The sequence below is a fragment of the Saccopteryx bilineata genome, chromosome 2 (assembly GCF_036850765.1).
Source record: "Saccopteryx bilineata isolate mSacBil1 chromosome 2, mSacBil1_pri_phased_curated, whole genome shotgun sequence".
Classification (NCBI taxonomy): domain Eukaryota; kingdom Metazoa; phylum Chordata; class Mammalia; order Chiroptera; family Emballonuridae; genus Saccopteryx; species Saccopteryx bilineata.
The window spans coordinates 60,838,610-60,864,295 of record NC_089491.1 but is presented as its reverse complement, the minus strand read 5'-3'; the positions used below and the strand labels follow the sequence as shown (position 1 = coordinate 60,864,295).

At 42.5% G+C, this 25,686-nt stretch overlaps 1 protein-coding gene across 2 annotated transcripts in view; it reads right to left on the bottom strand.

The window, feature by feature from the left end:
- DMRT1 (doublesex and mab-3 related transcription factor 1) overlaps nucleotides 1–25,686 on the bottom strand; it is a 122,201-nt gene that overhangs the window by 52,780 nt on the left and 43,735 nt on the right. For both annotated transcript variants that reach the window (XM_066257153.1, XM_066257151.1), the window contains 2 exons: nucleotides 25,233–25,516; nucleotides 9,332–9,479 (listed from right to left, as the gene is read on the bottom strand). In XM_066257153.1, coding sequence (XP_066113250.1) covers nucleotides 9,332–9,479; nucleotides 25,233–25,516 — 432 coding nt within the window. The remainder of the gene's footprint in view (nucleotides 1–9,331; nucleotides 9,480–25,232; nucleotides 25,517–25,686) is intronic.

The window sequence follows — 25,686 nt, the reverse complement described above, 5'->3', positions numbered from 1 at the left end:
GGGGAGGGGAGGGGAGGGGAAACCATAGGATATACTAGTAGAAAGAACATCCAGGGAAAGGTTCAGAGACTTGGTTCCTGTGTTGGCTCCTCTTCCTAAAATACCAGCACCAAGGTTCAGAGACATCACAACACTAGGCCTGCAACGCCGCCCAATCTCTACTTAAAATGTGAACAGTGATTAAGCCCCTCTCAACCTCTCTTGTATAGCTATGTTATTGATCGAAAACCAAGCATATGCGAAGAATTAAGTCTTTAAAATGCTAGTTTTCTGAAGGGAAGATTCTACATGATATACTGTATTTTTTGCTCCATAAGATGCACCTGACCATAAGACACACCTAGGGTTTTAAGGAGGAAGATAAGAAAAAAAATATTCTGAAACAAATGGTGTGTTAAAATATTTAATAAAATACTGTATTTTTTGCTCCATAAGATGTATCGGCATTGTCCCCTCCACTTTGGGGGGGGGAGTGCATCTTATGGAGTGAAAAATATGGTAAATACCCCATGTTTGTCCATGTCCAATTTATCTCTTAGACCGCTGTACCAGAATGCCTGACTCCAGGCTGGTGGAGCACCGGCAGGAAGAATCCAAAGCTCAGTTTCTTACTCATCCGGGACACCAGGAGCCCCTCCCCCCCGGAGCCTCTGAGAACACGCATGACGCTAGGCACCGGGAGCAATATAAAGCTGAAACCGTGACCCCTGCCCTCCATATGTGTGAGAACACACCCTGGTATTCTTACCACCGTGCTGCAGTGAGCAAACTCCTTACATGAGTGAGTAGGATTTGTTCGAATAGGCCTCTGCGAAGGGCCTACTATTTCTAGACTGGTGGTGGCCTTGTCAAAAGCCACAGCTTTACACAGAGGACATGTTAGGGGCACATTGGCTCTCAGTCTTTTCCACAGTTTGCTTTGTAGGGTGTTCTTTTCACAAAGGAAGGAAAAAAAGGTTCAAGTAAAAGACAAAAATCTATGTGTCTTCATCAAAAAGTATTTTAGTTTCCCTCTAACCTATCCTTTAGGTATAAAAGAGCCTCCTTGTGTCCAGAACACCCCTTTTCTCTGGTTATTTCCTTTGCTTTACTTTGGAGACATATATGTATGATGTATTAAAAATAAGTCTTCCAGTCTCTTTAATAAATGGTGTTGGGAAAATTGGACAGCTACCTGCAAAAAAATGAAACTAGACCACCAACTTACACCAGTCACAAAAATAAATTCAAAATGGATAAAAGACTTAAATGTAAGCCATGAAACCATAAGCATCTTAGAAGAAAACACAGGCAGTAAGCTCTCTGACATTTCTCACAGCGATATATTTGCTGATTTATCTCCACAGGCAAGTGAAATAAAAGACAGGATAAACAAATGGGATATATCAAACTAAAAAGCTTTTGCACAGCTAAAGACAGTAAGAACAGAATAAGGCCCTGGCTGGTTGGCTCAGCGGTAGAGCATCGGCCTGGCGTGCGGGGGACCCGGGTTCGATTCCCGGCCAGGGCACATAGGAGAAGTGCCCATTTGCTTCTCCACCCCCCCCTCCTTCCTCTCTGTCTCTCTCTTCCCCTCCCGCAGCCAAGGCTCCATTGGAGCAAAGATGGCCCGGGCGCTGGGGATGGCTCCTTGGCCTCTGCCCCAGGCGCTAGAGTGGCTCTGGTCGCGGCAGAGTGATGCCCTGGAGGGGCAAGGATCGCCCCCTGGTGGGCAGAGCATTGCCCCTGGTGGGCGTGCCAGGTGGATCCCGGTCGGGCGCATGCGGGAGTCTGTCTGACTGTCTCTCCCTGTTTCCAGCTTCAGAAAAATACAAAAAAAAAAAAAAAAAAAAAAAGAACAGAATAAAAAGACAAACTATACAATAGAAGAACATATTTGACAATACGTCTGATAAGGGGTTAATAACCAAAATTTATAAAGAACTTGTAAATCTCAACACCGGGAAGACAAACAATCCAATTAAAAAATGGGCAAAAGAAATGAATAGACACTTCTCCAAAGAGGCCATACAGATGGCCAATAGGCATATGAAAAAATGTTCAACATCACTAATCATAAGAGAAATGCAAATTAAAACCACAATGATATATCACCTCACACCGGTCAGAATGGTGCTCATCAACAAAACAACACAGAATAAGTGCTGGCGAGGATGTGGAGAAAAGGGAACCCTCCTGCACTGCTGGTGGGAATGCAGACTGGTGCAGCCTCTGTGGAAAACAGTATGGAGATTCCTCAAAAAATTAAAAATCGAACTGCCTTTTGATCCAGCTATCCCACTTTTAGGAATATATCCTAAGAACACCATAGAACTGTTCCAAAAGGAGAAATGCACCCCCATGTTTATGGCAGCATTGTTCACAATAGCAAAGATCTGGAAACAGCCCAAGTGTCCATCAGTGGACGAGTGGATTAAAAAGCTTTGGTACATATATACTATGGAATACTACTCAGCCATAAGAAATCGGATCATTTACAATAACATGGATGGACCTTGATAACATTATATGGAGTGAAATAAGTAAATCAGAAAAAACTAAGAACTGTATGAATCCATACATAGATGGGATATAAAAATGAGGCTCAGAGACATAGACAAGAATGTGATGGTAAGGGGGGGAGTGGGGAGGGGGGCGAGGAAGGAGAAAGAGGAGGTGGGGGGAGGGGAGGGGAACAAAGAAAGCCAGACAGAAGATGACAGAAGACAATTTGACTTTGGGTGAGGGGTATGCAACATAATCAAATATCAAAATAATCTGGAGATGTTTTCTCTGAACATATGTACCCTGATTTATCAATGTCACAGCATTAAAATTAATAATAATAATAATAAGTCTTCAAAGCTGCTACTTCTAAATGTTTATTACATGCTCAAAATCATTGTGCTTCCCATTGTGCTTCCTCTTCCTCACTCAGCAGACCATGGTGTCCAGTTAATTTCAAGAACCACAATCCACATATGGTTAGTTTCAAACTGGGTCCCCTGTTAGAGCTAAAAAATAAGCCCTCCTTAATGATGATGATAATCAGTTTCATGCACACAGCCTACTGCCGGGCCCTTGCTCAAAGACATTAAGACCTGGTGACAGGTCTTCATGTGAGAATAAAAGTTGACAGCTTCTGCCATCCTTTATATAATTAGTTATATGATCCATCTATAAAAATAAGTAAAGCTGTTAAATTTTTTTTCATCGTTCCAGATGAGGGAACTGAAGCTCTAACAGATTATCTCAGAGCCAGGCCCGGGACTCTCTCAGGGCCAGGCCCGGGACTCTCTCAGGGCCAGGCCCGGGACGGGGTCCTGCACCAGCTCCCGTCCTGTGGTGGGATCCTTGACCTTGCAGCAGTGGCCTCCACGCTGCCGCCTGTGAATACCCCACTTCACTCTCTGTTCAAAGCTAAGCTGGAAATAAAGAGGTCCCATAAGGAAAATAGGTTTAGCAGCCTAGTGGTTTTTCCTTAGAATTAAGCAAATGATAAGTCACTTCCTGAAGTGCCAAATTTAAACCCAACATTTTCTTAATGCTGCGTAAGATGCATTTGGCTTTCTTCAAACAGCAAGGGGGAAAAGGGGTCAGTACTCTTCTCCTTACCAGCCTGTCCGACAATTCAGAGCAGAACATACACAACAAAAGCAGCCCTCAGATTCCTGGCCTGCTCTCCTTCCTGTGTGAGCAAGACTCTCAAACATTTCTAGAACATCTTTCTCCCTAACAAGAACTGCCTGAAATATCAACACAGCCCTGGCAGAAAGAAATGGTGAAAGAATAGTGTCCTGCCATCTCTTGTTGCATTTACTTATTTATAGAGCTTGTTTACAGAGAGACACGACTTCATCCTCACAACACCTCGGTGGGTCTGACAGGGCCCATCTCCTCACCCCCCTTTCACAGGTGAGGGAACTGAGGCTCGCAGAGGAGAGTCTGACACTCCCAAGGCTACAGAGCTGGTGAGTGATGGCTCCACTCAGATGCTAAGCACAGAATGTTTCTGCTGCCCCATATAGCCACTCAGGGTAGAATGTCACATCACCTTGCATAAAAGGTAGCATTTGGCCTGACCAGGCGGTGGCGCAGTGGATAGTGTTGAACTGGGATGCGGAAGACCCAGGTTTGAGACCCCGAGGTCACCGGCTTGAGCGCGGGCTCATCTGGTTTGAGCAAAAGCTCACCAGCTTGAGCCCAAGGTCGCTGGCTCAAGCAAGGGGTTACTCAGTCTGCTGAAGGCCCGCAGTCAAGGCACATTTGGGAAAGCAATCAATGAACAACTAAGGTGTTGCGATGCACAATGAAAAACTAATGATTGATGCTTCTCATCTTTCCGCTGCTGTCTGTCTGTCCCTGTCTATCCCTCTCTCTGACTCTCTCTCTCTGTAAAAAAAAAAAAAAAAAAGGTAGCATTTGCATCCTGGGTTGAGTGAAGTGACCTGACGTTGCTTCCACTGGGCAATACAACCTTACCTCTCACCTGCAAAACTGGGAGGTTTGGCTGGATGGTCTTCTGCCGAAAGTCCAGCTAATGCACAGAACTAAACAAATCCATTCCATGGAGTGAAATTTAACCATTTTGCTTTTAGTCATCACAGCTGTGGGGAGGCAGCATAGGCAGTGGTGGCATTCAGCCAGTTCGCACCGGTTTGGCAGAACCAATATCTAACTTTTTGTTAAGTTTAGTGAACCAGTTGCTAAAATGGCCCTTATAATCAGGGTTCTCTCTAAGATGGGCACCTGGGCAGCCGCCCACTGTGGAAATCACAAATTTACATTCCTTACTCTTTTTTTAACGTTCATCTGTGCCCCAACATATTCTAAGCTTGTGTCATAATGTTTATTCTGTCCACTGCTGAAAAAAATTGCAAGTAAGGATGCCAATCAAGGAGCAATATGAAAATATCTTAAATAACAGTTTTACTGGGGGTTTTTTGGTCAGGTATTCTTTAATTTTTTTAATTAATATTTTAAATCTCTTCCTTATCTAGTTTTGTGTGCCTCTTTTATTATTCTTATTTCAGTATTAAACACGTGAAATAATAAACTACCTTTTAGTATATCGTTTTTTATACTTAAAACGATCATTAGGGCAGAGAACTGGTTGTTAAATTACAGTATTTGAATCCTACCACTGAGCATATGCTATCAGTAAAATCAGGCACTTTCAGATTCATTAGCCTACAATGCATTCAAAACATCCTATATGGGAGCATACGGGCCCTCTCTGCAAACTTCCCAGACATCACACAGGGAGGAGAATGAGGCTTTCAACATAGAGGCTCTTCCACTGACCTTGGCCATCTAACCTTTGGGTGAAATGTAAATGCTCTGCACCTTGCCTCACAGAGATATTGATATCCTTTATGTTTTAAATAATACATGAATAGCTTGTGATACATAATAAGCACCTCAAATGTCCTTTTTTTTTTCTCTTGAAAAGAGCAGAGTTGACTATAAAGGAAGGCTGAGTTTGTACAGGGGCTTGCCACTGTGTCTGAACTGGAAGACTTGGCCAAAGAACCAGAAGAAACAAGAGGGCACCATTTCTAACTTACCAATGGAAACTTCAAAAAAATATATATATAGATAAAAAAGATTAGTGTTCCTCTTTCCCATTTTAAATAGACACCTTTTTCCAGGGGTTTGCCAGGAATTCAAGCCCTGGCTGGGTAGCTCAGTTGGTTAGAGCATATGCCAAGATGGTGGGTTCCATCCACGGTCAGGGCACATACAAGAATCAACCAATGAATGCATGAATAAGAAATGCAACAAATTACATTTCTCTCTCTCAAATCAATCAATAAAATTTGAAGATATAATTCAACATATAGGGAGAGGTATCTATATACAGATATGAAATACCACCAACCCCTTGACATGTGTCCGTCTATTAACACATGGTATTGCTGTGCAATCCACCTCTTTATCCCTAGTTGAAGAAGCAGCATTCCCAGGAGGGTCCTACCACCTCCTCATGTACACCTTGCATCTGTTACTAAGAACTGGGCACATTCATAATACGGCAACCATCACTTGGGTACTAAATCAATGTTTCTCAAACAATCTGTGGGAAAAAAGCTATTTTGCTTTAATTTTTTTTCAGTGTCCAAACTACCATGGTATGATATTTATATGAAATACACCTTCAGCAGGTTAGGTCAGTGGTAGAGCGTCAGCCCGGTGTGTTGAAGTTCCAGGTTCAAATCCCTGTCAGGGCACACAGGAGAAGCGACCATCTGCTTATCTACCACTTCCCTTCTCTCTCTCTCTCTCTCTCTCTCTCTCTCTCTCTCTCTTTTCTCCTCCTGCAGCCATGGCTCAAATGGTTTGAGCAAGTTGGCCCCAGGCACTGAGGATGGCTCCATGGCCTCCCCCTCAGGTGCTAAGAAGAGCTTGGTTGCTGAACAACAGAGCAATGCCCCAGATAGGCAGAGCATCACCACCTAGTGGTCTTGCCAGGTGGGTCTTAGGGCACATGTGGGAGTCTGTCTCTCTGCCTCTCCTCCTCTCACTGAATAAAAAATTAAAAAAAAAATTTAATTAAAAAAAGAAATACAATAAAAATAAGTTAACAGAATCAAAATTTAAAAAATGAAAAATAGTAAGTGCTGGCATGATAAATTATAAATTGTTAACTTATTAACTCAACCAACCAAAGGACCTCAACTCAAACTTGGCAGATTTGATAAATGTAACTGGTTATCAGCCAGCCTTTGTCACCTCACAAACAGATATACTGATGTCCCCATCCCCACTCACAGCACCCTGCCACCAACCTCAACCTCTTTAAGGGCCCAATTTGCCCCTGAGAGCTTCTCACTTGTGTCAGTGCTGATGATAAAACTGAGGATCTGATGCCCCAAGAGATGACAGCTGGGGTATCCTTGTGGATGCCCAAACACAATTTTCTCGTTCCTCTTCCCTTCCCACCAGCTCTACAAAAATTTTATGCAATGTAGAGCATATGATACCACACATTTTGAAGTTGTAAAGTCATACTTCTGTTAAAAATTAGCTGAGACATGGATTTTTTCTATTAATTCATATTCTCTTTCTCCATGACAATTCTAAAACAGGTATTTCTGAGATTCCACTGCAAGTCTTCCCAGCCAACTGGCTCATTATTAGTGAGTTAGAGGGCTACGGAAGGTTAAACCACACTTTCAAATGTACATAGCATCAGATAAGTTTTGAGAAATTCTAGGTGTTCTTCACCCAGTCCTTCCTTATTAACACTGGTGCAGCTGGTCTTTTCTGTCCTGACCGGAATCTTTTTGCCTTCTGAGTCTCTTCCTTTTCTTCCATAAATTCAAATGCCTAATGCTCCTCTTCACATTCATTTTTCTCTGCCCCAATAAATTTCCTCTTATCTTTTTCTTTTATTATTATTAAGTGAGAGGCAAGCAGGCAGACATACAGGCAATCAACATGCACGCCGACCGGGATCCACCCGGCAACCTCCTAAAGAGTGATGCTCTGCCCATCTGGGGCTACTGTTCCATTGCTCAGCAACTGAAGCTATTTTAGCACCTATGTTGAGGCCATGGAGTCATCCTCAGCACCTGGGGCCAACTTGCTCAAACCATTCAAGCCATGGATGCAGGAGGGGGGAAGAGAGGGAGAGAGATAAAGATACAGAGAGAGAGAGAGAGGAGGAGAAAAAAAGGGAGAGAGGGAGAGAGGAAGGGGAGGGGTGGAGAAGCAGATGGTTGCATCTTCTGTGTGCCCTGACTGGGAATCGAACCTGGGACTTCCACATACAGGGCAAACGCTCTACCAACGAGCCACCCGGCCAGAGCCAATTTTCTCTTATCTTTTTGTCTTATTGCTTTCCTCTGAATTTACACCTTTGTCTCAAGAATGTCAGTGCTTCTAAAAATATTCCATTTTTCCTGGAGAAAGAAGCTCAGGCAATTCCTTCCTGAAAGTAGGTTTCATTCTGATTTTTTGAATGAATAAACATTTCTTTAAGGGCTTCCTCTCTAAATTGTTCACTGATTCCATCAGACAATTAGGATTCTGACCATTCAGGATTAAGTTTCCTTACAAGACAAGCTTACTTAAAAATAATACCTGATTCATTTACTCATTCATTCATCACTCAACCAATAAATAACAAAAGGCATCGTAGCAGATAAAAAGGTCTATGAGATGCGTTCTCTATCCTTAAAGAGTTTATAATCCAGATATATATATATATATATAAATCAAAGGAAGTATGTAAGAAAGACCACATGGGCATGTATTATACTGTATGAATAGCTATAATGCAGAGTTGGTGTTTGTCCACTCTGACAAAATATGATTATTAGTAAAAGTCAAAGTACAATCAACAATGAGTACTTCAGTCCTTCTATAATTCACACTGATTAGTTACTTAACCTATACATACCATGTTAATGAAATTGTTTCTTAATTATTTTAGTATGGTAAATAAAGTATAACTTGATCAGCATTTTTAGACTTCATTGTGGAAATCAAAAGCATGGTTCTGATTCTCATTCTCTAAGCACTTGCTTTACAAAGAAACAAGTTCTCTACAGAGGGTCAAGTCATTGAAAAAACAAACTTCTTTTATTTAGTACAAATTCCAAGTTTCTCTACCAAGTCATTCACAATTGCCCTGATTTCTACTCACTGCCTCGACTATGTATGCTTCTCAATTTCCTAGATCAAAAGATGATGCTTAAATATAAAGAACTTAGAAACAGGACCTGGGAACACCGCAGGCATGAAAAGATCTGTCTGTCACCACAGTGTAAATGTTGGGGAGAAGGTTAAAACTGAAGTTGAGCAATTGTGTACTTTGGTTCATTAAACAGTCATTTTTTACTTTAAGCCATTTTATCAGTTATTTGCATTGCTACTACATAAACCCTGAGATCTATTGTATTCAAAAATGTTTTATTGGGTTATTTTATTTCTTCCCCCAAATGATATATATACCACCTTTCATTTTAAAATAGAAAATTTTTTGGAAAACGAATATTCAATATACGGAATTCACTTTACCAGAAATATTGGGACTTGGAACCACATTTAAAGTGCCCCTGCATTTCATACTGAACCTCAAGTAAACACAATTTTGGCTTCAGACGAGAGTCTCTCATTTACTCTTGCCACTCCAAGTACACAGAAAAAAGAAATATGGTAATACTAAGACTTTAGCAAAGCAAAACCACTCTATAACAAAATATCTTAAAAGTTACTTATATGAGAGTCACATAGCAATAAACTTCCCAACAGCTCTCACTGGTCATTTCTCAAGGAGAGCCAGAGCCCCAGTGCTGGACACCATTCCCTCTGTACCCAAGAGCAGCCTGTGAAACCAGACACTTACCGCTAGGTTTGGCTTCCGGGTAAGCAGGACCTTCTTCAAAAGTGAAAAACTGGGACATGCTTTGGCCCAGGTAGGAGGGTGGTGGGTAGTAAGAATGCATCCTGTACTGGGAGCTCACGGGGTGGCGGTTCTCTGAGGTCTTCATTGGCTTTAAAAAAAATAAATAAAGGGGGAATATATTGAGGCCAAAGTTGCATTTTACAATCATTCCAAGAACTAATTCTTTTATCTATATTTTTAAATTAAATTTATTGGAGTACAGGTTCAGGTGTGAAACTCAACAAAACCTCACCTGCATACTACATCATGTGCTCATTGCCCCAAGCCAAGTCTCTCATCCTCCCCTTTGCCCTACTTCCACCTGCCCCTCACCCCTCTTTCCTTTTGGCTTTCACCACACTGTGTGTGTGTGTGTGTGTGTGTGTGTGTGTGTGTGTGTGTGTGTGTGTTTAGCTTGATCCCTTTACCTTCTATCATCCAGTCCCCTAAACCTCCATCCCCTCTGACAGCTCTCAGTTTATTTTCTGTATCTATGAGTCTGTTTCTGTTTTGTTAGTTTATTTTGTTCATTAATTCTACATATAAGTGAGACCATATGGTGTTTGCCTTTCTCTGACTGGCTTACTTAACTTAGCATATCTTCAGGTCCATCCATGCTGTCTCAAAAAGGAAGCTTTCCTTCTTTTTTTATGGCTGGTAGAACTCCATTAGTGTAAATGTACCACAGCCTTTTTATCCTCTCATCTTACCAATGGGCATTTGGGATGTTTCCAGATCTTTTGCCTAATTCTTTAAACTAAGGGCATAGCCTATTCAGTTGGAAGTACCCTCAACCATAACTATGCCCTCCAGTACAATGACCCTGAAAACACCAAAGTGTGCATTCTGAGATGCCTTTCCTATCTTGAGGACCCCACTAAAGCACCCCTAAAATTCCATCTCGTCATCTGATGCCCAATGAACACGTACTAATGAGAGCAAGACAGAAAAAATGGGAGAGCGTGGTTTAGGAGCTTGACCAGCAGTGAGTCATTTAACATCCTCCCTTTTCTTCATGAGTAAAACTGGAATCTTACCTTAGTCACCTTACTGTGTTCAAATGGAGACTGTCTTTTTAAAAACAACATGAAAACAGTGTGAAGATAAGCTGTTTTCATTAGTGTGGTGCTTTCCCACCCCCTTCTATGCTCTTCCCTATAACAAGGAACGAGTCTACTATCTCCGTTTCTCAGACTCTCCTGTCACCAGGGTTCTGGAGGTGATTTGGATCCTGCTAACAAGATATGAAGTGAGATTTGGAAGACAGAAGAGAAGGAAGAAGGGATCATATGCTGTCCCTCCACAAGGAGAGAGCCGCTGACACTGGACATTCGTGCATTTTTTTGTGTCATTCAGATCTGGCCTTTGGGACGGATCATGGGGCAGCTTTTGTGTAAGAACAGTTCATAGAACTTCTTTGTCTCTCATTCAAAGCTAAGGAGACAGGATCTGCAGGCTTAGAAGGGCACCTCACTTGCAATTCCTGGATCTTCCTGGCCACTTCTGAGAACACCTAGAATTGTTATGTTTCCTGCACACACACATCCTAGTGCAGATGCTAAACATCAAATGCATGATCTATCATCATAGCAAGAACATCTAGACTTCAATTACTTATACTTCTTTAGAAGCACTAAATTTAAATGGTATTAATTTTATCCAAAAAAAAAAAAAAAGTCAATCTAAGGGCATGTTCAGAATAAACCAATTCTTTTCAAGAATTAAGGAGTAATTCCAAATCATGCTTTTCAATCAAATCTCTAGTAAGCTACTTACTTGATTTAATATACATTACTAACTTGACAAAACCTGACAGGTTAAAATTAGGTACTGGGCTTCCTTAAGATCTTACTCTGAATGTCCTAATTTTGGACAATTCCTCAAGTAATATAGCCTGCAGTATACTTTGAATATCATGGCATTGCCTGGTGGAAATGTCCAAGTCCTTGATTTCTGTGCGCTATTTCGAGAAGCTCAAGGAGTTCATTTTTGCCCCTCCCAACTGCCCAGCACCAACGTGTGCCTGATGAGTGGGTTACTTCTTTTTGCAGAAGCAGAGAAGACTCCTTCCCGTGCCACGTAATAACTACCTTTCAAGTAAAGGTTATCTGGCAAGTTCCTTCCATCCTCTATTGTTTGTTTTTCTGAAGCATATATAAAATGGTATCCCTTCCAGCTCAATCATCCAATTTTCATTTTCTACCATCCTATAAATCTCTACTAAACAAGAGGGCATGCAAGTAACGCTGGAAAATAGCCGAAGGGGAGACACTGGCTGCCCTGAATGAGTAAGCCCCAGTCAGGAGAGCCATTAAGGAGCCGTGAAATCATTAAATCATTAAAGAGGGAAGTGATGACCAACGTGTTTATTGCACTGACCCATAGTCAGTGAGAGCAGTGCTTCCCAGTGCTCTCCTAACATGTATAAAACACAGCCTGGGGCTCCTGTTAAAAAGCCGATTCTGACTCAGTAAGGGGGGGGCTCAGAGTCTGACACCCTCCCAGGAGGGGCCAATTCTGTTGGTTCAAAAACCTCTCTCTGGTAACAAGGGACTAGAATAAATGATCCTTTCTCTTGTACTTAGAGCCCTTAGGGGCATGAACAAAGTAGGTCCTTCCAACTCCTTTAACCATCTGTTTACAGTTATCAAATTTCCATCTCAACGAAGGGAAGGTAGAAATGACACCATTTAAAATTTTTCATTTATTTTCTTTTCATACATGAGATTCCTCAGAACTAAGGGAATTTCTATTTCCCAGGGGTTGGCCACCATCTAGAATTGCTACAGCAGTAACAACAAACACAAACTCACTTTGCGTGAGAGAAACATTTCCGCCTCTACAGGCCTCCCCCTTAGGTTGATAACATAATCTAAATAATGAACATTTATTAGAAAAGTGTTCCCTTTGAAGCATAAAGTGTCCTAACATAAATAACTATGCCTCCCCTCTGGGTGCAGAGTTGGTCCTATCTCCCTCTGGTGTGACAAGATGTTCAAGTCAGTTCTTCAAAAAAATGCTTTTCAATTTTCCCCACATGCAAGAAAATTGACGGAACTACTCAAAGTGACAGCCTCCACAAACTGCTGGGTTTTTTTTTTTTCCTTTTACTATAAATTTTGTATCAAGCCTCTTTTCAAAGTATTTGAAAAATGTTCACTCTGAGTTTAGAGCAGGGGTCAGCAAACATTATTGGTAAATGGCCAAATAGCAAATATTTTAGGTTTTCCAAGCCACCGGGTCTCTAGAGACCCTCAGTAAATGAATGGGTGTGGCTTTACTTTTCTAAACTTTCCTTTAAAAAAAATGTGCCTTTTCTCAACCTTCACTCGCACTAGAATGGAGGGAGGAGAGGTCTGGGCTCTACCCCTAGCGTCTGACTTCACTGGTCTGGGATTCGGCCTGGGCCCAGGGTTTTTTCAAAGCTCTGCAAGTAATTCTAATTGAAACCAAGACTGAGAACCAGTTACAGTTACCTACAACTAGAGTCACCTATCTACAGGCATTGGCAAAAGTAGGTCTACAGTTGTCAGTACACGAAACATAAGAGCTTATTCTTGTATTATTATTTATTTATTGTATTACAACTGTAAACCTACTTTTTCCCACCCCTATATTTCCCACACCCCCAGAAGTATGAAATCCCAATATCTCCAGTGTTAACTAAAAAATGCCAAGGGCTAGCTGACAAATAGACTGGCCAACTGCTGCGAAGACCAATATGTATAGTATTTGAAAAGCGACTCAGATAAACTGCAGGGGTTTTTATCGTCTAACTAAAGCTTGTTGGAAAATAAAGACAATATCAAATCCATAAATGTTTATTCCCCCTCCCCCTTAAAAGCTTTTCTGCTTTTAGAAAGCGTCAGATAACAAGGATTATTTGAAAATGGAAACTGAGTTATTTGAATGCAAATATTCAATTTCCCCAGTGAATGCCCAAGATCATTGAGCTATAAACAACTTTCAGCAGAAGAAGAAAAAGATACAAAGGGTCAGACTCCATCTGCAGTTATCAAAATGTGAACTTTCTGAGACTATCCATCAATCACGTCAGCTCCTTCCCAGTGGAAGAATAATCTTCAAATAGTCATCTACGTGATAAGTTGGACAAAAGAAAGAAGTATGGTTCTATGTATTTCTAAGTGCACATGTAAACCTCTGAAACATGAAGTTAAAACTGAATGGTGATTCACTCAGAAAACCCAGGAAAGGCGTAGCCATATGTAATTTAGAACCTTAAACCCTTTTTTGTTTCTAACTTAAAAAAAAAAATTACAGTCCTGCTACTCTTGAGTTACACAAAATGGGTAAACAAAGAAACCTTTGAAATTTGTTGTTTTACTTTAAGCCAGCAGTACTCAATGAAGGGCAATTTGTCCCGCAGAGGACATCTGGCAAAGTTAAGAGACACTTTTGATTGTTACAACTGGCTGGGGGTGAGGAGCTGCTACTGGCATGTAATGAGTAGACACCAAGATGCTGCTAAACATCTCACAATGCACAGGACGGACCCACAACAAAGAATTGCCCAACCCAACATTCACTAGTGCCAAGGCTGAGCAACACTTTAACCTAATACTACCAGCCCCTGTGCTCAACCCTTGACCTCCACTGAAACAGCGAAGTTCTACTGATGGACAGAGGTGCCCACAAATTAAAGGAACTTTTCAGGTCTGCTAAAAGAATGTATTTTTTTCCTTTATGCAATACTGCCTTGTTCTTCTCTAGATTTTTTTTTAAACAAGCAAAGTAAAACCTAAAAACCCAGGATTCCAGTGAGTTATAACTACTATTATTATTAACATGTGGTAGCTGGCAAACAAGAAGCATGTTTTATATACTTATTACCCACCCCAAGCCTCTGAGCCAGAGTAGGACCTGTGAACGGGAGCTGGGCTTGCAGGAAACATGCACGGTGCTAATAATAACCCTGGAGGAAAAGCCAAGAGTGCTGGATTTTATTTCATTCAACTGTTGAGAACATACAGAACAACAAATCTGAACCATTGGTTTCCTTTTTCTATATCCTTAGTCACCCTTTGTTTATAGTAACAATAAAATCCCAACAAAACAAAAATCTTATACCTCACTTCCTTTTAAAAATATTCTTAAATACTATTGCTTGACTGTGTGTTAACACTTTAGGAAGAGAGTCTGGTCTCACACTGAACTGAATGCTCCATCCAGGTCATGGCTGAAAGAGATTCCTGAAGACCAAACTGCTGTCCAATTGTTTTATAAATCATGGCTCAGCAGCACAGAATTCAGCGGGTGGAGAGGGGTGAGGGTGTTATATTGAGTGGGACACTTGAATCCATGTTAACACAATAAATTTAAAAAAAATTTTAATGGAGAAAAATTTTTTAAAAATAAAATAGTTTTATGTTTTTTTTAAAGAAAATTAAAAATTAAAAAAAGAAAGAGTTGGTGGAGAAAAGGGAACAGTCTTCCTAAGGAGAGAACTCTTAATTGCAAACTCTGACATTTTAGCAAATAGTGTGAAGATACCCTTGGCACTGACACGTGGCTTACAGTCTTTTAAACTGCAAAACCCACACCTGGGATGAACCTTTGGTTTTACCAACAGAAGCCTTTTTTATAAAAAGGGAGGGGTTCTTCACACACTGTGGAATGCTAGATCTCCTGGTAATCCTAAGAGTAAAGGTTACGGCCTGCCCAGGTGGTGGCACAGTGGATAGAGCATCAGATTGGAACACAGGGGACACAAGTTCAAAAACCCAAGGTTGTTGGCTTCAACACGGGCTCATCCTGCTGGATCATGGGGTCAGCGGCTTGAGCGTAGGATCATAGACATGACCCCATGGTCACTGGCTTGAGCCCAAGGTCACTGGCTGTCGCGAACCAGCGCGACTAGTAATTCCAGGTCCTGAGTGGGAATGGTGCGGAATTAAGAAAATACACTTAAACAATTAAAGAATGGGTCTGGAGGCTCTGCAAAGCTGAGAGCAGAAACAGATCGCGCCCAAAAACTGCATCTTGCCTTATTTATAGGGCAAAGTGGGCCATTAGCAAATCAATGAGATTTCTGATTATGTTACCAAGGCAATCTAAGAATTTTACCAACTGCAGAAAACCCCACCATACTTAACATCTTAAGTTTACACAAAACAGGATAGAAGAAACTTGCCTCCAGTTTTTCCAGTGGACATGGGGGGTAGGACGAGTAAAAACAATCCAGCACCACAGCTTAACAGCCGTTTGCAACCTAATCAGGCAAGTGAGGTGGGGGGCTGAGCAGATTGTCAGCTTACAGCCAATTCCCCACACCTCTGTCCCCCGAAAACCTAAACTCCAAAAACCCTCTTGCTTTTTCGGTCCCCAACAACTGGCTTGAAGCCCAAGGTTGTTGGCTGAGCCCAAAGGTCACTGGCTTGAAGCCCAAGGTTGCTGGCATGAGTCCAAGGTCACTGGCTTGAGCAAGGGGTCACTTATTCTGCTGGAGCCCCCCCAGTCACAGCACATAGGAGAAAGCAATCAATGAACAACTAAGGAGCCGCAATGAAGAATTGATGTTTCTCATCTCTCTCCCTTCCTATCTGTCCCTCTTTCTGTAACAAAAAAAAAAAAAGAGTGAAGGCTAGGGTTGACTTTTGCCCTCGTTAAAGGATTTCTTTAGTTTTAATAGAAGCTCCTTTTCTAGCCCTCTGAATGGGATCCCTACTCCCACACTCACCTAACCACACACTGAGAGCATACTGATCCACAGACCTTACCTGTGCAAGTTCTTTACCTGCAAAGCAAGTGCCCATTCACCTCTCACCTCCTGAAATGTGCACCTCATTCATCTGAGACTCCACACAGCACAGCTAAAAAGAATTACTTTTAACATACAGGCTAAAATAATTGTTATCGTGCACATTTCAGAGATTACAGAAAGAAGAACAGGGCAAATGCTGAGTCATGTGGCACAAGCGTGTTCCCTACAGCCACAGTCGTTCCCTTCCTTCTTCCTTTGTAGACCTTTGGGCGTTCGTTTTCTCTTTCCTAACGACGTCCACTTCCTCCACTGCACTGTGCTTATCTTGCTTTCTCTTAGGTGTTCATATTATGAAATGCCCTCCAACTCCCTCCCTAGAGGGAGGAAGAGAAAAGGAGACAGAGGGAAACTTGTGGGGCATTTGGCCGCTGGGAGGGATTCTTGCAAAACTGGATGGACACCTGCTGTTTGTCCAGAAATGGAAGGGATGCTCTTCCTTCTCAGAAAGGAGGCTGGAGGGGAAAATACAGAGAGATGGCAAGAGTAACAGAAGGCTCATGCCATATGGCTTCAAAGAGAACAAACGATTTAAGAAACAATCATCTAAAAAAAAAGAAAGAAAAAGAAGAAATGATACATCTAAGATGCTTCAGCTGAAAACCCATTTCCCAAAGCTTCAGAACACTTAAGATGCTGTGCAAAAGCAAAACAACACTGTGGGAGTAGCTTTTCAAAAAGAATGAAAGGAAGGAGCTCAGCTCCAGGCTGGGAGTAACACCAGAGCAGATTTAAAAGCACACACAAAGACACAGGCCGAGCTCGGCCAGGCAGGTCAGCGGATAAAGCATCATCCCAGCACACGGGGGTCAGGGATTTGCTCCCTGGTCAGGGCACCTATGAGACGCAACCAATGAGTACACAGCTAAGAGGAACAACATGCTGATGCTTCTCTCTCTCTCTCTCTCTTCCTCCCTCGATCCCTTCAAATCAGTGGGAAAATTAACACACACACACACACACACACACACACACACACACGAGTTATAAGATGCACCATGGAAAAATAAGGAAGTCATTTAGAAACAACCAAAACTGACTATTATAACATAAAGCAAGTCCCCTCTCCAATTCCCAGAAATCTTAGAATAAGGACTCACATCATTCTTGTATGAAATCTAACTGGTCCATTCTGCTTGTTCTTATTTTAAAAACATTTAAGATGTGACTATTTCCCCATTTAAAAAAAATTAATTTTTCCACTTGTGTCACTCAATGGTGATTTTTACTATCTGTTTTAGTAGCACTGATAGAATCAAGTTTATTCCTCTAGATACTATTGTCCAAAATGCAGCATCGTGACCATTTAGTGGGCCCCAAAATAATTCAGCAGGTTGTAATCAGAAAACTTTTTTTAAAAACAGTATGGCAAGGATTGGAATGAAACAGATTACAATAGAAATATGAGAGTCCATTATATATAGTATGGGTAAGAGCTGTTTTATGAAACTTCATTTTGTGTTTATATGTATGTATAAATATATACGGGATCACAATATAAAACATTTCTTACTGTGGGTCTCAGTCTAAAATGTTTGAAAGATATTGTACATAAATCAAATAAATGAAAGTGAGGACCTTTAAAAACAGGTACATAATATACCTGTGTATATCCCTATTGTAACAATAATAACAGCTAGTACTTAATAGAAACAAAAAAAATGGTGATATACTGTTATTATTGTGATTTTTTAGCTTGTTGATAAAAATAATTTAGAACTTAAATAGGTACATAGTAAGAGAAAGCCAAATGTTAAAGATGGTCCCGTCCCCCCCCCCCCCAGCCTGCAAAAGAGATGGTTCCTTTATCTAGAACCTGGAAGAGTTTTGTTGTGTTCACAAAAGAAGAAAGGGCAGTCTGTTTACAGACAGTCTCTGGCTGGGACTAGCCCAGCACCTTCCTCATGATCACAAATCTATGGAAGATTTGCTGTCTCCTGGGTCAGAAACTTGTATTATTCTGATTCACAATTCTACGCTACAAACCCAATAAAAGTCATATATACATAGCCAGGCAGAAATGCCAGCATCATTTATGTAAAAGCTGATAGGAACAATAGGAAAGAGAACTTCAATAAACAAGCTGGTGGAAAGGGAGAATGACAAAAATTGTATTTTTAACATTTGGTTAATAATTATCAAGGCATAAAACTCTCCAGTCTCAACTTTATGAAGGCATTACAGAACACTGCTTAAGCTGGACAGAGGGGGCTTGCAATGGTGACATTCTTAACATAACTTTGCTGAGAAAATGTTGGTTATTGACTATACGACTAATGGAACTTCAGAGGAAGAAAATGGGCATTTATTGCAACACCTTAGTTGTTTATTGATTGCTTTCTCATATGTGCCTTGACCGGAGGGCTGTAGCAGAGAGAGTGACCCCTTGCTCGAGCCAGTGACCTTGGGTCTAAGCTGGTGAGCTTTGCTCAAACCAGAGGAGCCCGCACTCAAGCTGGCGACCTCGGGGTCTCGAACCTGGGTCCTTCCGCATCCCAGTCCGAAGCTCTATCCACTGCACCACTGCCTGGTCAGTGGGCATTTATTGAGAGATACTCTAGAGACTTGTCATCTCATGGAGTCACCAAATGTAATCATCAACATAGCAAGAAACAGCTCAGAAGTCAAATACTTGGTTCTGCAGACAGAAGGCAGAATTCAAAGCAATTGGACCCAGAAGCTTCTCCCTGCTCCATTTTACATCAAGATACCTGAATATAAAGATATCTTTACAAAAACCTAATGACTGCCTGACTTGTGGTGGTGCAGTGGATAAAGTGTTGACCTGGAAATGCTGAGGTTGCCGGTTCGAAACCCTGGGCTTGCCTGGTCAAGGCACATATGGGAGTTGATGCTTCCTGCTCCTCCCCCCCTTCTCTCTCTCTCCTCGTCTCTCTCTCTCCTCTCTCTCTCTCTCTCCTTTCTAAAATTAATAAATAAAATTTAAAAAAATTTAAAAAAACTAATGACTGCTTGCTATAAAGACCTAATCATTGCCTATGGCTTTTAACAACTCCTCATGTTTTAACTGCTTTGAGATAAAATAAGAATTTGGGGAGAGATAGTCTGCAAATGAGAGGAAACGATGTCTGTAATCACACACTCAGGAACTTTGATTTTCGGACCAGAAGCAACAGAGGCATCCATATCTGTTCTCAATTTGATAGACAAACTTAATTAACCTTTGCTACTCTGTTCCAACCCACTGTTTTAGACAAAACTAGTGACCCACAAACAATATGTTGCCACCAGAATCTCAATGGCTGAGACACCAAGAGATATAGCCCCATCAGCAGTATCGGGAAATAAGCCACTTGGATTAGCTGCTCCAAGAAATATGGATTATATTCCTGTCACACATGATCTGTCAGAAACATTAGGATACTTTCAGCATAAATCAGCAGTGTGAAGGGTATCTTTATGAGTACTAAACATGACAGACTGCCTGGAGGGCAAGGTGAGACTGTCTGGGGCTACCTTCTAAGTGAAGTATACGTGCACACTCACGCTGTTTTACCTGAACTGGTATTAAAAATCCAAATATAAGCTGGTGATCGCTGATGGGCACACCCAACTCACAGCAGCTCAGATGCCACTGACCTCCAAAAGGGAAAGGCTTTTCCCCTCCAAAACCATGATGAAGTATTAACATAATTAATTTTGTTGTAAGAATGTTGTAGACTGTCAAGTTAACTATAGATTTGAGCTCTAATTTTCTGACATTAGGACAGAAGTTACTGGTCAGGCTTTATATAATTAAAAATTTTGCTTTAGGAAAACCCCACTTGTCCCGTTTTTCTCATTTCTCTATAACATCCTGCATCCACCACAGGGCACTGCTAGACGCATTCCTTATAAAAGAAAAAACAAGGAAAGAAGGAAGGAAGGAAGGAAGGAAGGAAGGGAGGGAGGGAGGGAGGGAGGGAGGGAGGGAGGGAGGGAGGGAGGGAGGGAGGGAGGGAGGGAGGACGGACCAAAGTATGGTTGCTAGCCCTAATAGCACAAATCAATACTTTATCTAGTTTAATTACTCTTTTCTGAGAAAAGAAATTGCTTTAAATGTTTTAAACTGGATATGTTCTTATAAACCCTTCCTGTGCCTACTTGCAAACTGTCCATTTTCTTTTCCAGAGGAAAAAGCCAGTGTCTGTCCAGAAATAGATAATGACCAATAAAAATGGAACCCAGATCTAGTTTCACCAGTCAGAGACCTGGGCAATGGAATCGGGTGGGCAGTCTATTGGAGCCTGTTCCCAAGGGCAGGAAGGCCTGGGTTTAGGACCTGGCTCTCCACTAACAGCTGTGCTCCTCAGACAAGTGGCTTAAACCTTCACAGTGCAGAATTACCCAGGAGTTTGCACATTGTCCTCGGGACCTGATGGTGCAGCTTGGTGACCTGAGACAAGTACAAGAATTTATCTGAAGTCTCTCCATCTTAAAAATGGAAGTGTATTTTGCACTCTACCTTCTTCCTGACATAACATTTTTTTAAAAATTGGAAATATTTTTAAATAATGATTATTAATTATAATTGTCTCCCCAGGACTGAGAGTCAGGTTGAAACCTTAGACTCATATCCTGCCCCCCTCACAGGTGGACCCTCCTGTGAAGCTACCAAGCTACCAGGGCCTAGAAGTGGAGGGGCTACGGCCACTCCCACAGAGCACACGCTCAGCGAGTCACTTCTTAACGTTCTTGTTAGCTAACAGGTTGTTCTGGGGTTGCTGGTTATAGGATCAAGAACACCAGGTGCTGGGGGGTCGTCCTAGGAATGCTCACAAGGGGGCACTTTCCTCTGAGCTCCAAGGAGCAGATGCCAGAATCCGATTTCCTTCCTGTCTCTCAGTTTCAAACCCAGGCTACTTACACGGTCCCTAACTTCCCTTCTCATTTGCCAGGTGGTAACAGCAGCCTTCCCCTAAGACTCACTTTTGGCCTTTTTGTCTCTTTGGTTCAAGACATAGGTTTCCTAGCACACAGGAGGACCTCCGTGCATGTTTATTTAATACATGAATGCATGCCAGTGAGGTGCCTAATCATTAATAGGCAAGCATATCAGGCGCCATTTCAGACGGAGCCCAAAATAACCACCAGAGGATGGAAAGTCACTTGTGTGGCCATTTGACCACAACCTAACCGTGGTCTGAATGTGACTCTACACTCCCATGGCACAAGCTTCTGAAAAGCAATCAAGAAGATGCCTGGCACAGGGACGCAAAGGAATTCCCAGGTATAGCTCTTGAGTCCTCCCATATTCATTTCTGCTCACTTGATAATGCACCTCTCCCTTGTCAACCTGGTACAACACATTTATTTAAGAGATAATGTTGCCGTGGAGGAGTGCACAAGGCAATAAACAGCTTTTGCAGGCAATTAAATGCAGAAGTGAAATTGAGCCGCTGGTCAGTGGAACCAGCCATTCATCGTGAGTTTGTACCAGTGTCACAAATGTTATTCCTGTTTCGCAAAAGGACAGGAATCTATGATTGGGCCACCAATCTGCACAGGCTGGAGGGGCAGACCTGAAGTGATTGAAGCAGCTAACAGTATGCAGACATTAACAGGAAAGAGCCTTGGGATTCTGGGGTGCTGACCCAGGAGACTGCTGTACTTCTTTTTTTATAGGTACTGCACTTAGTAGGTGCTCAATAATTATTTGCAGTTTGCTTGATTGTATAGGGAGGCTTATTACATGAAGTTTCAAGTCTACAGTTTCTCTGAAAATGATTCAATACCATACCCTCCCGACTAATTTCTAAGGTCTAGCTTTAAAAAATTATGATGATCTACACTAGTCTATTTTTTCTCTAGGAATCAGAGAAGAGCTTTTGTTGAAAAACATTCGTGCTGCTTGCTCAACACGCACTGATACACAAAGCAGCGAGGGAAGGGGGTAACTTGTAACACAGTGACTCGCTCCAGCAGACAGGAAGCTGGGTCGTAGCAACGGAGTCAAGGAAGCGGATGGAGGAGACAGTGCCTGGGATTCAGGCCCTCCAGCTGAGCTGGGGCCGCAGAGCCAGAGAAGACGCAGTCCGGAGAGAGGGGCACCGGTGCTCTCCAGGTGCAGCTGTGAGGCACCTTCCACAAAGGGGACAGAAAAGCACGGCAACACCCAAGGTGGGAGGGCTCTGCACTTGGCCCTCCCCTGGAAGCTTCTACCATACGGGAGCAAAGCACTACTCAAAGAGCAGAATCAGAGCGCCTCCCTGAACCAGCAGAAAGAGCAGGGCCAAGGGAGCCCTGTCCCAGATCACTGTGCCTGACACTTCTGCCCTAGTGAGTCTGGTTAGAATGTGAGCCATCCAGTTCCTCCTCCTCAAACACTGGTTATAAGTATTATCTCAGCCTTGGCCAGTTAGCTCAGTCGGTTGTAGTCCCTAAACAGCAAGGTTGTGGGTTTGATCCCCAGTCAGGGCACACACAGAAAGCAACCAATGAATGCACGACTGAGTGGAACAACAAAATAAATGTTCCCCATTCCCTCTCTCCTCTCTCTCCCTCTCTCTGTCTCCTTAAAAATCAATTGATCAATAAAAAATAAAGCCTTGGCCAGACAGCTTGGTCGGTGCACAGGTTGCCGGTTCAATCCCAGTCAGGGCACATAGAGGAACAGATCGAGGTTCCTGTCTCTGTCTTTTCTCTCTCTGCCTCCCTCTCAGTCTCTCTCTCACACACACAAAGTATTATCTCTAATTGTTCACCATTTAATATTTCTTTATAACATTTACATCTAAATACACATAATTAGCACCATCACAATCGTTGTATATGCTTTTAGGGTTTTTTGTTTTGTTTTGTTTTTTGTCCTTAGTGAGAGGAAGGGAGATAAAGGACAGACTCCCACATGCACCCCAATTGAGATGCACCTGGCAACCCCTGCCTGGGGCCAATGCTCAGACCAACCAAGCTATCCTCAGCACCTGGGGCTGACACTCAAACCAATCGAGTCACTGGCTGCAAAAGGGGAAGAAAAAGAGAAGGGAAAAAGGAAGGGAAGAGAAACAGAGGTAAAACTGATCGTGAGCTGTCTTTCTTAAAGAAAACACAAGATTTTTCTTTCTCATCTGCCAACAGGTTCAGACACCCTCCCACTGTATCCTTCAAGTCTGGAAGCAGCCAGATAACTGGCACACTCTCTCAGGGAATCTGCAGAATCAGCTACTTTTGTTTGTTTTTAATAACTACAGAATATTCCCTTCTCCTTTCAGAGTGGAACATCTTTGTTAGAATCAACCTAGAACACACCCCAAATCATAAAATCCAAATGACAGTTTGAAAGGCCTACAGCCATCCAGCTTAAAGATCCACAAATCACCCTGGTGGGATAGCTCGGGTGATTAACACTCACATTACCCCTCCATTCTAACACCAATGCTTTAAGTGCCCTTTTTAAACAGCATAATTCTAAAAATAAAATGCATGAAAATGGGTGCACAAAATTAGCACCATCACAATCATTGTATATGCTTTTAGGGTTTTTTGTTTTGTTTTGTTTTTGTTCTTTTGTTCTTAGTGAAAGGAAAGAAGATAGAGGGACACACTCCCACATGCACCCCAATCGAGAGCACCTGGCAACCCCTGCCTGGGGTCAATGCTCAGACCAACCAAGTTATCCTCAGCACCTGGGGCCGACACTCAAACCAATCGAGTTACTGGCTGCAGGGGATTAAAACTGACATATCCCTAAGGATAGGAAAAGAATCCAAAAAGTAGGGTGAATCGAATATTAACAACTTCCTAACACCTAAATAAAGGAAAATGGAATAGAATTGCTTTTAAAAATTCAACTCACATTTGGGGGAGGAGGGTATTTTTCTGAAGTAAGAAGCAGGGAGACAGAGAGACAGACCCCTGCATGCACCCAACCAGGATCCACCTGGAAATCCTACTAGAGGGTGATGCTCTGCCCATCTGGGGCTGTTGCTCCACTGCAACCAGAGCCATTCTAGTACCTGAGGCGGAGGCCATGGAGACATCCTCAGCACCCGGGCCAACTTTGCTCCAGTGGAGCCTTGGCTGCAGAAGGGGAAGAGAGAGACAGAGAGAAAGGAGAGGGGAAAGTGTGAAGAAGCAGATGGTCACTTCTGTGTGATCTTGCTGGGAATCAAACCTGGTACTTCCACACGCCAGGTCGATGCTCTACCACTGAACCAAACTGCCAGGGCCTCAACTCACATTTCTAAAAAGTTGGCATAATAAAGTCAAAGATTTGCCCTAAACTCCCAAATATGTAAGTTGCATTTGTCTCGCAATCCATGCCCAGCTGAGAAAGCCCGACTATAGTAAATGCATCCAAAATAAGAACACTTATCACAGAGAATCGTAACATCTTACAGATGGAGGCGGTCTTGGTAGTGTTGAGTCCAAGAGTTCATGCATACACTCATTCCCACAATGTGGTTAATCCTGCCTGTAAATGCTTTCAGTGCCTTAAAATTCCTTCTAAAATACCAGCATGTTGGATATGGTCAACACTGAGGGAGTAGAACAGTCCCAGGTAAACACTCCTTCCCCGATAATGTAAAATGCTTTGTTTTACCCCAGATATCAAAAGTTCTTCACTGCACAGTACTTAAAATGCTTGAGAGTATGTACGACTGACCACCATACTCAGCTAAAAACATACCCATGCCGGCCCAGCACAACAGCAACCTAACTCCTCTTACCCTCTGCACACATACAGATTACAGCACTTCTCCTCCCAGGGTACAAACTCATCAGGAAGATCACTGCCCCCCAGAAGGCTGCACCCAGCATTTTCTATGCTGCTCAGAGAAAACGAGGGCAGGGTGGGAGGAGGCCTCCTATCCTAAGCCACCTGTGCATCTGACAGTGGTCAGCTGGGTCGTCATGCAAAATGAAAACTGAGGAAAGTAAAATTTGAAAAAGTAAACAAATATATACATATTTCTTTAAAACGCCCTGCAGACAACTTCTGGTGTTAAATGACCTTATGGGTAGAGTGAAAAATTCTTTACACATTTCATATAATACGCATATATACCTGTGAGCTGAGTTGGGCATGTGCCTGTGTGTGTGTGGTTTTCATGTATCCAGTTCACTCTCTGGGTAACATCTTACCTGCCACTGGTTTCCTGTCTGACCAGGTACATAAGGTGCTGGGAGGCTCCGAAGGCTGTTCTTCACCGGGGATCCCCCGAGTGGGTTTCCCATGTCCCCGGAAGAGGAATCAGAAGTCAAGGCCATGGGGTACTGCGGGTAGTTGTACAGATTGTTGTAGTAAGGAAACAGAGGTGGCTGATAAAAGCTGCTGTAGTAGGCGGAGTCAGAAACCAAATCAGGTGTGTTCTCCATGTGCCCTCTGCTGGGGACAGGCGGAATATCCTGGATGACCATACGCCCATCTAGAAAGAAAAAAAAAAGAAAGACAACATGGTATTATTAAACTGAGGGTTCACAAAACTGTACCTCTCGACCCTGGCAACACATGGCCACCCTTCTCCAGATCTGCAGAGCTGCAGAACAGGGCACCTGGCGGTCCTGACCACGCAGCTGCTTCCGCAGCCAGAACGAA